The sequence below is a fragment of the Nuphar pumila genome, chromosome 1 (assembly GCF_984573655.1).
Source record: "Nuphar pumila chromosome 1, dmNupPumi1.hap1.1, whole genome shotgun sequence".
Classification (NCBI taxonomy): Eukaryota; Viridiplantae; Streptophyta; class Magnoliopsida; order Nymphaeales; family Nymphaeaceae; genus Nuphar; species Nuphar pumila.
Genome location: NC_143249.1, coordinates 165942801 through 165961227, shown reverse-complemented (window position 1 = coordinate 165961227; position 18427 = coordinate 165942801). Strand labels below are relative to the sequence as shown.

At 36.0% G+C, this 18427-nt stretch overlaps 1 protein-coding gene across 1 annotated transcript; it reads left to right on the top strand.

Moving 5' to 3' along the window:
* The first annotated feature begins 2236 nt into the window (after positions 1 to 2236).
* On the top strand, positions 2237 to 8077 carry LOC149851199 (sialyltransferase-like protein 2). The gene is made up of 12 exons (XM_090007945.1): positions 2237 to 2324; positions 2451 to 2524; positions 3736 to 3822; positions 3940 to 4017; positions 4924 to 5024; positions 6009 to 6201; positions 6290 to 6380; positions 6456 to 6520; positions 7027 to 7181; positions 7453 to 7534; positions 7643 to 7752; positions 7839 to 8077. Exons 1-12 carry the CDS (start codon positions 2237 to 2239, stop codon positions 8050 to 8052), a joined length of 1338 nt encoding a protein of 445 aa, XP_089864071.1. The 3' UTR covers positions 8053 to 8077.
* Positions 8078 to 18427: the final 10350 nt, after the last annotated feature.

The following is an 18427-nucleotide window of genomic DNA, read 5'->3' as shown; positions in this document are numbered from 1 at the left end:
TATCATGTACATTCTCAGTGCATGCACCTTTATCAAGTGTATTGTCATGATCATCTACCTCAATATCGAATTGCATTTTTTCTGCTAGAACATTCAAGTCAAGAGTGAATTTAATGCCTGCACCCTTCTTATCATGTGCATCATTAGTGCACATGTTCACTTCTTCAGGTGCGTCATTAGTACAAATGTTCACTTCTTCATAACTTTTCAATGATTGAGATACATCATCTTCATTGCAACCAGATGATAAGTTCACCACTGTCATAAGCAAAATATCAATTTGCGTTAGCCAATGCATACATTTACTACGATTTATTCAAGATGCATATAACAACAGCACCGATAAGGTTAAGCAAGTCAAAGAAACGGTTGAGTGAATCACAGTATAAAAGCAACAACGATTTGTTATTTGCTTATATTATGCATTGAGTTGTTATTTATCATGCCAATAAAAGAAATGATTTAATGTATATGTGTGTTGATGATAGCGATTCACGTGATAACAATTTAATTATATCTACGACGCTGTGAAGCAATTTCAATAGAAATTGCTAAATGAGCAGCGATTTGAATATGCAAATCGCCATCGCAAGAACGCAACAATGTATTTCCGCACGTACACGTTTTAAAATCATACTACAAATATCTTACAAATCGATACTAGAAAATACATAATATCTTATAAATCGATATACATATCATATAATATATTACAAATCGATACGACAATTCAGTATAATAACTTACAAATTGACACGATAATATCTTACAAATCGATATACATATCGCATAATATATTGCAAATCGATACAAAAATTCAGCATAATAGCTTATAAACCGACATTAACAAACAAAATAATATCTCACAAATCGGTAGTATGTTACTACAACCGCGATTTGTGTTACATTGCATATATGAGTGAATGGACGATACCGGATGGGGTAGAGGCCCTTCCTCGCATCTGTAAACAAGCATTATTGTCAACAGGTCCCAACGTCTTATAAATATCTTTAATTTTTCAACCGTCAAAAAGACAACATCCACCTGCAATAACAAAACAACGCCTTAATGGCACTCACGACAACATACATTCTTCAACAATAGCATGATGACATGGAATGATACTCACGATGCCTTAATGACACTTGTTGGAATATTTGTGCATAATTGTTTTTTTCTATACTGCCTAACGAAAATGAATAAGAAGAAAAGACTGTAAAAAGAGATGGCCGACAAATGCTCCTATGACGCCCACCAATGATCGAACTAGTCGATCGATTTATAGTTATCTCCATGAGGTAGGAACAAACCCGAGAATGTTTTGTAACACAAGGCAGGAACGAGAAGGCGGCAATGTGTTGTAACGCAAGCTAAAAACCAAGGTGGAAACCTGGACTCGAGACGACGGCAAAGGGTGCTTCGGCGACAACAGATGACGGTAAATGGTGCATCGTCAAAGGAAGCTCCTGTTACAGCAGATGGTACGTGGTCAAAGAGTGATCTGCTGGCAACATAGGAGTTTACTACTTAGGGCAAAAATGGAACATTTGGACTTTTTGAAGAGTTAAGATCATTCTCCCTTTTCTAGATGGACATTTTTGTTTTTTTTTTGAACCATCGTTTCATGGCGAGAATGGCGTGAAAGGGTACTTAAGTCTTTGCAATTGCACCAAACTCCGACGCTAAGTGATGCCTGACACACACGGGGAGGATGGTCTTACCTTTTTTTATTTGAAGTGTTAGATGAGTATGATTGCTTATATATGGGTTAAAAAACAATAAAAAAATAATTTTGCAGCCAAATAGCTAGATGGAAATATGATTAGATCTTGACTCCAATTCATTGATGAAAAAACAAAAACTCACAGAGCATGTTTGCTTGCATCTGATGTGATCCGAGTCTAAATATGAATGGATTGGACATGCACTGATCCAACCCAAATATAAAATTTGGTATATATTGACCTTTATGTAACCAAACTATACCCAAGGCTCATTCGTGTCTTTAGACATTTAGATCTGGATTAGCACTGGAGCATTTGAATGATCCGGACGGAGTAGATTACAAATCCCGGTTCCCAGTCCAGATCCGTGACTGCATGGAGCCCCACCGACGCTATTAATAGCGCATCACCGTGGCGAGTGGCGACAAAGGAGTGCGAAATTCTCACTCTTCACTCGACGTCGCTTCTCGCGTCCTCCGTTTTCCCGGCGGGCTTTGCCATTTCCGGTGAGATGAGGACCTTGCAGTTCTGCCTTGTCTTCGCGACGGCCTCCGGGTTCGTCGCGACTCTCATCTACATGGCCGGAGTCTCTACATTCGGTACGCCCTAATCCCTTTTCTCCTCTGCAAACCGATCCTTTTGCTTCCGCAAACTTCTAGCGCTTTTCTCTTACGTTTTGGTTTCTAATTAGCTAGATCTTGTGTTTTCTTGATCTCATTCGCTAGATCAGAAGTTTGCGATCTCGGATGAGGACATCGAATCTCTGAGATCCCTGTACGTCCATTTCGAGAAGTGCGTGGTGAGTTTTTCTGAACAATTGTTTCGTCATTCTGAAATGTGGCTAATTGTGCTGTTCTCGACTTGCATTTTTCGGGTATTTGATTCGTTGTTTGGCCCTCGTTTGTTTGTGTTTTAGCTATTTCCTTCAGTTCAGGTTCTGCTTATGTAGTAAGATTCTTTTCATCATCACTTTTGAGAACTTGTTAATGAAAATATCACACCGAGGCAACAGATTAACGTTATGCCTTTTTGGATGATTTACCTGTTTTTTAGTGGGTAAATAATAATTTAGATCTCATCAGTTTCGTTGATTTCATTCTCAACTTTATGTGCACTAAAGTTGAGTTCCGACAAAGACCTAGTTGAATTTTGCGCTTAAATTAGCATTCTGAGTATTTTTTTTCTGCTTTTAGCACATGGAGTATCATATAGTTCTGTCTTTGCAGCGGTTTGATCCTCTGTCTTTATGCACAATAAATGGCAAATATGACATCAAGCTATTCAAGTTCTTGCTCATAAATTTGTCCTTTCCTTTTTTTAGCGTAGAGTGGTTATGGCTCATTTGTTCGAACGCATTCCTGAATACCATAGCTTGATTAGCAGGAGTCTCACTTCTTTAGCCCAGGGGATCTCAGATTTGAATCCCACCAGGGGTTACCCCCATCTCTGTGAGGTTTGCTAATGGATATCACTGTTGCACCATGGATTGCCTCCTACATAAATTGCTATGCATGCTAGCTTCCATTCAATCAATTTCACTTCATTCCTCAACTATCTGATAGGTCAGTTTCCTTTTTGAATGATCCTGAATTGTGGAAGTTTTCTTTTCAAAATGATAGGTTCTACTTTTAGTTCTTGAGAGGCCAAGTCTGCAATTTGGTTCTGCTTGTGTGATTGATACAATCATTCTCTGCTTCAAGTGTAGCTAAAATAATGTTCTTGAGATCTTTGACTGAAATGTTGCATTGCCAGGTTAACTACAGTGAAGTGACCATGTTGCTAAATTTGGCTTGTGCTTGCTGTTGAATAAGGGAAAGGGGAAAAAAATGCACACATAGCCCTGTAGATGGAGTTAGACGCCATACATTGTTATTTGTTACATTTTGATGCTCTTCCTTGCAAAACTTTTGGATTATTAGTTGTGAAGTAGAGCCATTTTTTGCCATGTGTTTGAAAGAAATCATGCCTTTGAAAGTTCATTATCTTATCTGGGTGTTTGGGTTGGTGCAGAGTACAAATGGACTAGGCTTACGAGCTGAACGAAAGGACTACTGTCAAGTTATTATGCATTTCCCTCATGATACCTTGCCCAAGTGGGTATGTTTTTAGTTCCTTTAGTTTGATGTCTTATTTTGCCAAAATATTTTCTTTTCTTTAGTTGCAATTTTGTGGTTTGCTTCCTTTTTATTAATAAAAATGCTAACAATTCAACAGAAAGATCCTAATACTGGAGAGCTTGAAGGTCTGTCATATGAGTTCAACCTTTGTGAAGCATTAGCCACATGGGAGCAGGTGAGATTCTGTTGATCGATATCATCCATTGTCATGGAAACTAGCAGTATCCAGTTATGTATGACTTTTGACTTTCTCTACCACTTTATGAAGAAGCATTAGGCTTTGGAACTTGGATTCTTGGATCATGGTTCAGTTTCTATTGTGTTTATATTTTATTTGCTTATTGTTTTTATTACCTCTTGTATCTTTATTTGTTTTGTGTAACTAGGGGTATTTTAGTACATGTAATTTTTGTAAAGGTTAATATAAATAGAAGAGATCCCAGGCCACGACCCACATTGGGAATCACACCTTTCAGCCCTTTTCTTCTTTGATGCATCCTTTCTTCTTGCTGGAGTATTTTGGTGTACAGGCCAGTTTATCATTTAGAGTGTGAGGCGCTTTATATTGATTTTCCATTTTCTAATTATCTTTTCAGTCTTTTATTTGTTTGTTTGCTCACTGATTATTGGTATTTTAATTTAGTACTCACCTAGCAACACTGCTGGATCGATAGGTGCCAGTCTTTATGTGTCACTAATTTTGTTTTATAGTACCTAGCGTGATATAAAAATAAGGAATTCGCATCATTAGAACATCACGATCATCTTGGACAAATAGCTCATGCTAGTTCTGTCTTGGCATTAATTATTTGCTCATAGATATTTTTGTTCCTAGTAATGTGCATTTACACATTTTATGTGAGAATCCTCATGGATTACCTTTGGAACTTTTAAGGTAATAGCTTGCTACATTTGCTTTTTTCTTAATCATTATACCCTTTAGCATAGTACTTATTGCATTTATTAATGCATATGCTTCCTTCTTTCCTCTTGTCCTTGTTCTATTTTTAGGCTCCAAGGTTAGTCAAGGTTTTCATTATTATTGTGCAAGTTGCTTGATTCAAACATGATATTGATGCAGGTACGCAATAGCACCACTCTACTCACCAAGGAGTTCATTGATGCTTTTCCAAATGGATGGGAGGAGTATGCATGGCGTAGAATCAACAAAGGCATTCTTCTGTAAGCATTCATGATTGATGTTGGTTTCTACCGTTAGTAACTCTGGAAGACTAGTAGTCTGCATTAACTGGAGGTGAAAAAGGCTAGAATAATGGCATAACATCTAAGGAGATGTAAGGAATCAACCTAGCAATAAATCAGCTACAAAGCCAAGAATCTTCGAATATGATGCTTCTCGTCTTAATGAATACATGTTTTTTAGTAATATTTGTGACCAATGCAACACCTACTTTAGATTCCATAGATGGTATTTCAAGGGCACTTATATCTTATTATCCTTTACAATCTATGTCACACGAACTCTTCTAACATGGCACCACACCCGCACCCGGGCGGGTGCGACACTTGGACACAGCTTCCTTTGTGTTAGGTGAAGTCAACCACAGGTCCATTTCTATCCAAAAGTAGATTCAGTTAACCCTAATCAAGTCCATTTTTATCTATATTATATATATAAATACATAAATGCACACAAATACACGTAGTGTTAACTTAAAACTGTTATATATATATATATATATATATATATATATATATATATATATATATATATATATATATATATATATATATATATATATCCTCCCCGCACCCCTGGTGCCCAAGTTTTTTTAAAGTGCCGCATCGCCGTACCTGCACTCGCATCCGCATCCGCACTCGCACCCGCACCCGCACCTATGTGACATAGTTTACAATAAGTTTTTGAATTAGAGTTACTTATAGAACTCCATATCAAAAGGTACCTTCTTTGTCAATTAGGATATTTCCAGTTAACCACAAAGCTAGGCAGATTAATGCAAAGTTGCAAACATTATCTTGGTGTTACCACCAAGTGTAAATTAACCAAGATCTTTCTGTATCATACTTCAAATATTTGTTTGAATTTGAGTTGAATTGCCAGATGCAATATACTCAGTTTCTTTTCAGGTTTACTTTTCTGATTGGTAGCTGACCTTTATCGTTTTGATATAATTTTATTTACAGAAACAAATGTGAGAATAAGACACTATGCATGGAAAAACTTGCTTTGGTGCTTCCAGAAACACCACCTTTTGTGCCCCGTCAATTTGGCCATTGTGCTGTTATTGGTAACTCAGGCGATCTTCTGCAAACGAGCTTTGGAGAAGAGATTGATGGCTATGATGCCATTGTTCGTGAGAACGGGGCTCCAATCCAGGTCTGCATGCTTTCTTCTTGATTCATTGGCATTAATTATTGTTTCTTCCTGCCTTTTGATTTGGTGGCTTGTCATCATTATGCAACAGAATTATACAAGGTACGTGGGTAGCAAAAGGACATTTCGGCTTCTCAATCGTGGATCTGCAAAGGCCCTTGACAAAGTTGCAGAATTAGATGGTTTGGTCACTTAGAAAACTTTTTGAAGAACTTTATTGTTCAGTTGTAGACGTGCTAAAGTTTTTCTTTACCCAGGGACGGGGAAGGAGGTGTTGATCATCAAAACTACAATCCATGATATCATGAGCAAAATGATTCGGGTGTGTACACATTTTTCTTCATTATATTATCTTTGGTAGAGGTTGTGCATTTTTCTGTGGTGGATGCGTTTGAATGCTTTTGGCATATTCATAGACCATAAATGAGAACAGTTCAATTCATTATATTCTTAACACCAAATTCTAAGGTGTGAAATATCAAAAACCGACATCCATATAACATTCACCTACATAAATAATTTCTAATTACATCATATTTTTGCTCTTTCCCAAACAAATGAATCTTTTTAATTGATTGCTTGCATCCATGTTTGTGCAGTTGATGTTTTTACTCTTGCTATTTACCTGCCATATGTTTTACATGAATTTTCGGTAAAAATGCATGCTAATAGCAGAGAAAAGTTGTCGAAGTAGTGTTAATTGAGGTTGTGTGTTCTACAAAGCTTGACATGCTTTTTTAATGTAACTTTTCATATTGAAATTTCAGAAAATGTTTAGTTCATCCAGCCTGTATCTCCGTCTTACACTTCTCTATATGATCTCTGCAGGAGGTTCCTATTCAAAATCCTGTATATCTCATGTTGGGTGCATCCTTTGGTTCATCTGCCAAAGGAACAGGTCTCAAAGCACTTGAATTTGCTCTCTCTGTCTGCGACTCTGTGGACATGTATGGCTTTACTGTGGATCCAGGATATAAAGAATGGTACGATGTCATACTTTCTTTTTCAAGTTATCTACTTGGTATATTGACTTGGCTCTGAGTACCTGTGCCTGTTTCATCCTATTTGGGTCAAGTCAACCTTCCCAGCTTCCTTGTGTCTTGGGTGGCTTAATTCCAGTTGTGTGGATGGCCTATAGGACTTTGTCTGGGCTTTCCGTGTCCATCAACATGATTTTCAGTCTACTCCATTTGCTTGTTTGTCAGACTAACGGTTCGGGTTGCTGTTTGCTCTGTTTTTTTTTTCCTCTTTCAGGACCAGGTACTTCTCGGAGTCCAGACAGGGCCACACTACGTTGCAGGGAAGAGCATACTATCAAATGATGGAGTGCCTAGGAGTAAGTTCTGCCTCTTAAACTATTTTAATCTCTTCAAACTTGTTGCTTCAGCTAATTTTTCCATTGTAGTTGGGAATCTAAAATTATGTATATGATGTTTCATCTAAGCTTGTCAAAATTCACTCTCCAATGAGAGCAGACTTCAATCGCGTCGTTCATTGGGTTCCTAGTCGAGATACTTTGCATGTTGCACGAGTTTCTTCAGAGAAGATGTTGGGGTAAGTTGCTACTGCTTGAACATAAGTCAGGCCTATGCACCATCCACTCCAACAGCTTATGTTTACGCAAAGTCTGCCTCAAACAGGAACAACGGCGTGAGCAGGGGTGATCACCTTGCAGCATGTTCGATCACCAAAAGGTCTACCGAGAGCCCGAAATTTTCTGGATTAAGGCGGGCAGCAGTTGAGCATCAAAAATATGTTAAAGGTGCAGCACTCTATCCTTTGGAACACAAAGATGGTCATGGGATGCTTTGCATGATCCCTGAAAACACAGACTCAGTCATCACTGATATTTGAATGCGTCATCTAGTGCCCAATCAGCATGCTACTTGGTGGCACAACCCAAGGGATGAGCATCCATGTGATGGTTGCGTGAGCCAGATTTTTGCCTTGGTGGGGAGATGTTTGTTGCAAGTTCATTCATTCTGTATAAATTCAAGACGTTCATTCTTTATTCCATTTGCCCTTCTAAAAGATGAAAGATTCTGTGTGGGAATTTCCACATTTTTGAGTCAGGGAAATGGATGGATATTAGTAGCTACAGATGTGAACTCCCTGGAGGAAAAAGTTCAGAGCTTCCAAGTCTCTCTCTCTCTCTCATGCCAGCAGTACCCTGCAGGCCCTGCAGACCCAGATGAATAAGTGGATTCGTATCAACCATGATAGTCTTGTCCGATCTGTTTACACCCTGAATTTCATCTGAAACTCTGATTCTGCAGTCATACAAAGCAGCTTGCACTAAGTTGGTAGGTGACAATAAAATGGGATTGAGAATCTGAGATGTAGTAGGGATGTAAATGGTTTGTATTCGGGTTGGATATGGCCAAATGCTACACCCAGGTAATTTGGTTACACGGATATGGATTCAGATGATGAAAAGTTCATGCTAAATCCAATTTTTTCATGTAATCAGTTTTGAATATCCATCAAACCTGGATTCCATAAGATTGTCAAGTGTGTGGCAGCCACTTTTTCTTTTTTGAAAAAAAAGTTAGCCTAGGCTGGCTCCTGTCTGCTTCTCCCCAGCACTCGAAACACAGGGCTGCACTGGGTGTGGCCCTCTGGTCTCAGCCATTCTTTGTCCAATCACGTTCACCTGCCATTCGGTACTTTGGTTCATCCTAATAGAGTGGATCAACTTCTCAGGTCCCTGGACTCCACTCGAGCCCGCTAGGTCCGTCCAGGCAATGACCTTCATGGCTTTCATGCTGAATTAAACCTCAATGTATTGAAAATATCGTCATTTTACTGTTAATATGAAAGTACCACAAAAAATGTTTTTTTTTTTTGCAGAAATTTTTTTGTTTGCTCTTTTAAATGATTTTAAATCATAATATTGTTTTTATATCAAATTTGCTTGTATTAGTTGAGATTTTATCAGATAAATTTGAGAAATGAAAAATGACCGTATTGTACGACAAAAATGATGTGTTTCTAAAGTCACTCCACAATTTACCAAATTCGTCGAATGGACATTACTTCAGGTTTTCAATTTTTTTGGATGCTTTTACCCCTTGCAAATGTGAATTTTCAATTTTCATGCATCAGGACGTTAAAGTAATATACTCATGAAACTTGTGAACAAAATCGCATCAGATATTGTGATATTGCGAAATTTCAAAAAAATTGCAAAACTTAAGACGAGTTTTGCACGCACCTGCAAAAATCATAAAGTGTGATCATTATGAAATTGTGAACGAGTATCACAAGACACGTTGCAAAAATCCGTTTAAGTATTGAAAGTTCATACCTTGCAAAATTCTGAAGGAGTATCACATGAATTTTTATGAAATTTTGAAATATCATACTCTTATTTTTGCAACCAAAATATTAGCACACAAGAACCCTAGGTTTCTTGTGGTCCCTAATTTTTTGGCAGTCTTCCAATGACATTTAATCGAATATTTTGGTGAATTTTTGTTCATTCTTTTTAAATCAGAAAAAAAATTCTCAAGGTACGTACGAACTTTCCAACAAAAATTCGCATAGTCATCCACATTCATGGTAAAAAATCTGCATAGTCATCCACATAAATTTAAAAATTTATATGTACTTTTTTATATCCATAGTCAATACATAATACCCTGTTCACATTTATAGTTTAAAATTTGCATAGTCATTTACATAAAATTTAGTCAATACAAAACATTCACAATAAATATAAATTTCATAAAATTTGTTCATTATTAATTTTGTCAAAATTATAAAGTTATTATATACACAACCATCAACAAACAGTACCCATGAGTGTCCAAAGCTTTTATAAACTCTTATTGCCATTCGATACCTCAATTGTCATCTTTACATCCACAAACACAAGTGTATTATCAGACTTAGACTCTTCATCAACATTCATTGCCACAAGCTCAACCCTCATTTTCTTTCACTCCTCACAAATGATCTTTCTTTCACGTTTATATAACTTTATCATTCGACGCCTAATTGCAGTTGCATGATCCTGAAAAAAGGTCATTCAGTAAATGTGTGACAAATATCATAAAAAAAATAAAACATGATCAACAACATAGTATACTTATGTGAAATTTAATGGTTCACCTAATCTCAAGTATTGCATATAAAAAAATATATATTTGACAATCATACCTGTAACATTAAAATACCAAGTGAATAAATATGTATAAAATGAATTAATAAACATGTAAAAAAATAATTACTAGTTTGATTGCTTAGGAATGTCTTGCACAATAGTAGTCGACCATTCTGTGTAAATATCATAATCAACCCTTACTAAAAAAAATGAACCTGCAACACAACATTAAATCAAATGAGTACTTGAACAAAAGAAGTACAATATTGAATAGGTAATAACATTGTGTACCGTATCTATGGCATTCTACAACCTTAACTCCTTTGCTTTCATATTCATCTCTCAAAGAACCAAGTGATAATTGCTTCAATTTATAGGAATCAAAATCTGCAACATAAATAAGTGTTAAGGTAGTTGTGCAGTTCTACATAGTATACTTAGAATAATTGCTATCAGCAGATTCTACATTGTCATCACTGATAGCGCAAAATGATTGATCGACTACATAAAATAAATAAAAACTCATCTTATCTATGTTTTCTTTGTTTTAAAAAATGCAATATTTTTGTGTTTTCAACTTTCAAGATTAACCAAAAAAGTAGTACATCTAGTTCAAGCATAAATTAGAATGACCGTCAACCTTTACCTAGATTTGCTATCTGCATTGGAAGCTTGGGTGTCATATAACATCCGACGATAAAGATCACCTATACTAGTTTGCCCAAGTAGTTTCATATTATTTACAATGATTCTCTCATCATTAAATATTGGGAACAATAGAATGTTTATGTGAGAAGTGAGCTCAATAGCAGGTGGCTGTGATAGATGGATATTATCCACAAGATTTTCATCATTCTATTCTTGTACATCACTTTCAACCATGTCTTGTATATTACTTGGGACTATCACCTGATGTTTAACTATGCATCCTCCAACTTCTTGTTTAACTTTGCACCTTGAATGTTCGGAAGAGGTGGGTTAGGTTGCAAAAGCTCCACGCCAATGGTGGCTGAGCCACACCACATGGCTAAGGGAGGAGAAGACTGAGAATGGGAGAGAGAGAGAGAGAGTCTAAAAACAACCGCCCTTTGGGCTTCTCGTTTTTTTCAAAGAGGTTTAAGTAGGTAGGTGGGCTGAATGGACGATTAGGATTTACTTATTAGGATGAAGGGCTGGGAGTGGGTCACGACTTCCCACAGCCGCCCAGCTCTTCCACTAGGAAAAAGGGATTTGAAATGTTCTTTACAAATTGCAAGGGTGCCATGGGGCTGCCGCCCCATGCACCCAATGAGGCGTCACCACCCTCATAATTGCCTTCTTGAAGAAAATGAGAGAACAGGATTTTCGAAATCCCTTGGGGCGCCATCCTAAGCCCTTGCCTTGGAGGGTGCCCAACCCTCATAATGAGACTTCATGCCTCATTGTGAGGTCACGCTGATGGTGGGCTGGGCCAACCGTGGCCCACCCTCATGAATTCGGCCCACACAAATATCCAAACTGCCATTATCCCAACTGGTCAACTTGACCAGCTGGTCTCATGGCCAAAATCATCCCGGTGTAGTTCCAAGTGGTCGACCAAGGACTTGGTCGACCCTTGACTACTTATCTCAAAAAAAAGAAGAAAGTTTTATAATTTATTTTCTTAAGATTAAAATTAACTACGTCATATACCTTATTTCGGTTTTAAATTTTCAATACCATTATCTATCCAACCCTATCCAAGAGAAAAAATTTCTCTTCTTACGAAATGGCTCTCGTATAAGCCCTCGTTAAATTGCTAAGCGGTCTCCCATAAATCACATGCACTGACGAGGGTTTTCCATCGTTTAGGTCTCAAATTTGGGGACAACCCAAATGTACATATAATAAACTTACACTTAAAATTTCAAAGGTTAATTCATCACGGATTTTCCTCAATTGCTATTTAGATTAAGCTTATGCGATTTCCAACTTCGTATATCTACAAAGGTACAACATGAAAAGTTTGCGAATCAACAAGAAATTTTCATTCACAACAACACTTTGCATAATATCACCTCAAAATCATCGAGGACTTTACACCGAGAGGTCTCCCTTTATTAGGTGAGTGCAATCGAAAAGGTTTGTGGAGAGAGAGACAGTGAAAGAGCTTTTTTTTTGGTTAAATGCCTGATGTTGCATATCTCCATTTCTCTACGAAGCTAGTGAAGGTTTACCATGGTTACAAATCTCTTGCTTACCAGTTTTTTGGGTCCAAAGAGAATATTGCGACAAATTCATTTTTGGGGGAAAAATATGGGGACTTAATGTGGGATATAACATTAGAAACATAAAGCAAACTGGAATGAATAATTTAAAAAAAAAATGATAGATATTGAGAATAGGTGCAATTTTAAGTTTATACATACATATCATGTGACATTAAAAATAGGTAAGATTCTGGAAGTCTCACAATGTTATTATGATTGTCTTGGCCCATGAGTATTTTTTTTATATTTATATGGAAAAATCGCTCTGTCTGTCATATTTACCGTCAGTCTTTGCAGCATGAAACTCCGTGGGCTTACTTCTTGCCCTCAGGGAGTCACCATGCTTCGGCTTGCACAAGGGCTGACGCTCATATGATTTGAACCTATACCGCCTGTTTAGCGGCCTAGGCCCCATCTCACTATGCCAATCATCTTTGGGGCTAGCCCGTGAGTACTTCGTAACAATATTCCAAGTTTTCGGACTTTCAGTGGTATTCCTGATTGAGTTTAAACTTCAAACAACAAGGTGTTAGTATTTCGTTTATCATTACTCTCTCTCTCTCTCTCTGAGTTGTATGCTTAGAAAACATAGACACAAATCTTGGTGAGATTTTCATTTTCTCATAAAAAAAATGCAAACAATATGATTGTCGCAACTTTCCTATTTAAAATGTGACATTTAAAGAAAAATACCTCTTTAAAATCTCATGTTTTTTTTCATGAGTTTTTTAATAAATGGAAAATGATGGCAAAGCACACCGAAATGACATGTTTCTTGAAATGCCTTATAAGTTTTGAAATTTGTTTCATGTCCTGACTTTTTTAGGACATTTTTACATTTTGCACAAGCAAACCTCCAGAGGTTTGCGTGATATATATAGGTAGGTTGTCTTGATCTTGCAACCGCTTACTAAAAAGTATATTTGCACGATGACTTTGCGGACTACACGAAGTTTGCATAACCAAATTTTTGAACCTTTTGTAATTGAAATTTGCATACATTCACAAATACCGTATGAAATTCATATATATAGATGACATTCGGGAGACGATGTGTGAATCTCATTTAAGTAATTGATCTTCAAGAAGGTTTGCAAATGTGTAATGACATTCACATACTAATGTTTGTCAATATCCTTGACCTTCGTACTCTGATTGATCTTCGCAAATAAGATACTACTTTCGCATATATAGTACGACATTTGCGAGCTACCATGCGAATCTCTTTAAAGTAAATGATCCTCAAGGAGGTTCGCAAACTTGTGATGACATTCACATATAATTTTTGTGAATGTCCTCAACCTTTACACTCTTATATGAAGATTGCAAATAATTTACGACCTTCGCTATAAGTGCTTGCGAATTTTCCTGAACTAAATTCTCTTCAATGAGATCCGCAAATTTGTGTTGACAAGCAAAAATTTTTATCATGCGAATTTACATACATTTGCATGCTTGCTGAATCATATATAAAGTTGTTGTTTTTTCATTTTTTTATTGTTTCTAGAAATAACCCTAAGCCGTTTTTCTGTAGAACCCCTAACCCTTTTCACTCCCTCCTTGCTGTGATTTTCGAAAAATCTTTTTGCTCCATTTCAATGAGGTTGTAGTATCCTTCTCATTGACTTCTCCGGTTAAGTCGAAAGGTGAGTTTCATACAAATAATATATAGGCATATTGTTTTATTTCATTCCAAACTTTTTTCTTTTTTTTGTAGATATAAGCATTTAATAGCCTTATAGTATGTTTGTTTGGTTGTTGTTGTGGATGTTTTATGTATGTTTTTTGTGTTTTTTGTGTTTTATTTAATATTTGGTATCAAATTTACCGTTTAGATTTTTTTTCATATATATTTGTTCATATTTTAGATGATGTTTGTTCGTTTGCTTGTCCTTTATTTAATATTTATGGTTTTGTCGTGGTCTAATGAAGCTAGGGTTGATTGCGCACAAGCATTCAATTAGTGTGATTGGGTTGGGTTGATTGTGCACAAGCATTGAATCAGGGTTAGGGGTCATTGTGGGTAGTTAGTTTTGTTAATTGAATGTATGAAGGGTATATGAATCATATATTGTGTGGTTGCTATAGGCAATTAATGATGACCTATGAAATAGTTAATGTACATTACTATAATACTGATCACCCTATTTGAAGATCTATACTGCCTAAAAAAAATAATAGCTTTAAAGAATTTATGGCTTTGATGTTTCAAAAAATTGAATATGCAAAAGAGTTATTAAGCCTTCGATATAATTATTCTCCTAAAGTAGGTAGCCAAGATATATGAATAGATGTTTTGGACGATGATGATGTAGAGTTGATGTTATTTAGCAGCGACATTTACTTAGTTGCTCGCAAAGTTAAACAAGAAACAATTAGAATTGATGTACATGAAGTTGTTGATGAATGAAATAATGAAAATCCTATAGAGGATGTGCATATATCTTAGTCACCATCTATTCAGCTCAATCTTTTGGCAAACATTTAACTATTTAAAACAATTGGCAATATTAATGTCCTAAACATTGAACTCAGACACGCAGAGGGCATGCAATTACCTGAACCAATTACGGATATAAATGTTTTACATGCATGCAATGAAGAACTTCACAAACAATTGATGTGCATGATCAAAGTATCACTGTAGAGAATATGGAACAATGTGGGTAAACCAGTGCTATTGATCTTCATCACTGTAATTTGAATGACATGCGACCTTCGAGGGCGAATGACATAACTATGTATAAGTTGCTAGACTTTGTAATGTATGTTTGAAATATAGGTATGATAATGGATGTGTTATTTTTATGATTAATCTTGAAAGTTGAAAATGCAAGAATGTTGATAACAAATTTTGATTTAGTTTGTGCAATCGAACATTTAATTATTGGTACCAACGATCACGTTGACAGTGGACAATCATATGACATTGATTATGATGACTATACTATGTTGGTTGAGTCAAATCAAGACACCAATGATATTGGACAAATAATGACAGAGGAAAATGATGCACAAATGGTAATTGAGAAGCCAAACACTTGGTTTGTTGTATAAGCTATATGAGCATTTGTTAGGCAGTGAAACTGTTTTATATTTTTACACTAATGAGACGTAGTTGAATAGGTTCTCGTTCAATAGATTCTCGTGCGATGAATAAAGGTAAGCAAGCGGGCAACAAATACATGAATTTGGCTATTGAAAAACATTAAAAAAACCAAATAGAATAAGCTATTGAAAATGAAAAAAAAGTCAAAAACATTGCAAGTGTTTTCATTTATGTTTATAATAAAAGATACACAACAAATAAACAACTAAATTCGATGATAGAGACATATCAATCGTTCAAGAAATAAAGCAACAAATAGGCACTCACTATCAAATGATTTAAACAAAGAAAAAAATAATACACTATTAAACATGCAAAGATAACTTGAAAACCACGTAATTCTTACACAAAATAACTGACTCATGCTAATGTTTCAGTTATTTATTGATTTATGTCGTTGTTTCAAAAAATAAATGATTCAACTATTAAAGATGCGTTTATCGAAAAAACTCATCATTGATGATTCCAAAAAAGTCATCTAGGAAGTGTCACCACCGATGAATCGTTGAAAATAGTTGCCAGAGAATTTTGCTAGGAGAAAAATGTTTGGGACCACAAAAAAACACTAGTTTATTAAAAAATATTCATGGAATGCAAACTATCACTTTTATATTGACGATCGTCGCATTTAATGCTCATACAAATATTCACAAAAACTAAGAAAATTCGTTGGCAAGTCATTCCTCAAATTTGGGAATGCTCAAAAATTCAGCAAATGACTCATTACTTTTGCATATACAGAGCAAATTCGTAATGACAAAATGCGAAGGTCAAGGAAATTCATAAAAATTAGATATAAATGTCATCGTACATTTGTGGGCCTCATTGAGGATAATTTACTTAAAGGAGATTCACATGGTAGCTCGCGAATGTCGTAATTTACTTAAAGGAGATTCATATGGTAGTTCGTGAATATTGCACTATATATGCTAATGTAGTACCTTATTTGCTAAGATCGACTAGAGTGCAAATGTCGAAGGCATTCACAAGCATTAATATGCGAATGTCGTCACAATTTTGCAAACCTCTTTGACAATTAGTTACTTAAAGAAGATTTACACGGTAGCTCGCAAATGCCACACACACAGGTGTGTATATATATAAATGCAAACTTAGTGCAATATTTATAAGGGTACTTAAATTTCAAGTTACATGAGGTTCACAAACTTTGTGAGATCCATGAAATCATCTCATGCAAAAGTAAAAAAGGTTCTAAAAAAGTCAGGCATTTTCCAATTCGGACATGAGGCAAAATTAAAAAATTATGAGGCGTATTTAGAAACACGTAATCATTTTCCTTCTAATAAATCACGATAAAAGACCAAAATGAAACGCACATTTTTTCATTGCAAGAAACTTATGTTTCAAGGTCCTTTATTTTTGCGCGAAGTCATTTAATAGGCATGGAGTTATTACTACTCTCCACGCACGGTCGATATGGGTTTATTCATAAACCTTTAAACCCAAATGTAGTTGGATGTAACAGATTTACATTTATTTCCTACTTATGCAAAAGCTCAAAACAAATTAACCTCAAATGCAGGCTGTCAAACGGGTAGGGCATGCTTCTCATCCTCTGCAACCTTTATCGTCAGACCCTTCTGCAAATCTCCATGGCCTGAGCGTTGCCTGGTCCCTCTGCAAATCGCACCCTTGAAGTTCCTCTCTCTCTCTCTGAGTCTGATCTTAGGGATCTAGACTTGATTTGGGAGGGAAAGTCAGTATTCAGGAGGAATGGGGTTTCCAAATACATTTTGATTCCAATCTCTTTTTCATGTTCTGTTTTTAAGAAAAAGAAGTAAGGGGTCACCGGACGGTGGCCCTTCTCATTTTCATGTTCTATTTTTTACTGTGGTGCTATTATTCTGACTTTGGTTTTGTTTGAGTTTAATGAATTTGAGGATTATCAAAATGCATAATTATTTTTGAGGAATCTGAAGTCTGCCTGTGGAAAGACAAAGACACCATGAGCTAAACAATTTCTATAATTGATTATAAAACCCCAAAAGATTGTGCCAAATTTACAAATAGTTGCTTCAAAAGGGCATTATTACAGTTATAAATACTCTGATGTCAAATTTTTAATATTGAGAGCAGCTTGATTCTTCTTGTTAAATAATTTTTTGTGTTTAGAAATATAAAATAATATATTTTTATTTTTCATTTTTATTTTTTTTTACATTTTTTTCAAATTTACAGAGATTTTTCGAGAGAAACTACTTTTTCTAAAATCTACCGAGATTTTCCCTCACCGAGAAATTCCGGAGAAGGATATATGTTGGAAAATAAATCTAGTCCGAGCTTGACACCATGTTAAAACAAGATATGATGGCCTCAGTGAGAGGATAACATAAAACGAAGCGTTTTTTCCCCCCGCTCTTTTGAGGAAACATAAAACAAAGTGTCGAATATCAAAGTTGGTATGACACAAAGCATGACATAGAAGCTCATTAAGAGGGTGCTTTCATGGGAGAAGAACTTTTTGGCTTCTGCTAGAGCAGGGGAAAGAAAATTCTTTGACTGCACAATGTTTCTCTATGCCCACTGGAGAGTATATATTCAGCTTCGACCTTTTATCATTATTTAATCAAAACTGGGTCATGTTCACATTGGACAAACTTTAGCCCCAGAATTTGAGGTTGTAAGTTGTAACCAATGTTCCTTGGTGTGGTAGATTATGAAACTTGCAGGACGATCCAGTACGACAAGGGGCATCTTAGTTCATGTGTTTGGAGAACCCGAAACAGACAAGGTTTGTACACCAGTAAGGAAACTTGTTCGAGTAGT

What these genes read in the sequence shown, in the direction of transcription:
- LOC149851199 (XM_090007945.1), top strand. Translation starts at nt 2,237, where the DNA reads ATGAGGACCTTGCAGTTCTGCCTTGTCTTCGCGACGGCCTCCGGGTTC. An exon ending in TCATGAGCAAAATGATTCGG is followed by an intron (nt 6,521 to 7,026) that starts GTGTGTACACAT and finishes TGATCTCTGCAG; the next exon opens with GAGGTTCCTATTCAAAATCC. An exon ending in AAATGATGGAGTGCCTAGGA is followed by an intron (nt 7,535 to 7,642) that starts GTAAGTTCTGCC and finishes GTTTCATCTAAG; the next exon opens with CTTGTCAAAATTCACTCTCC.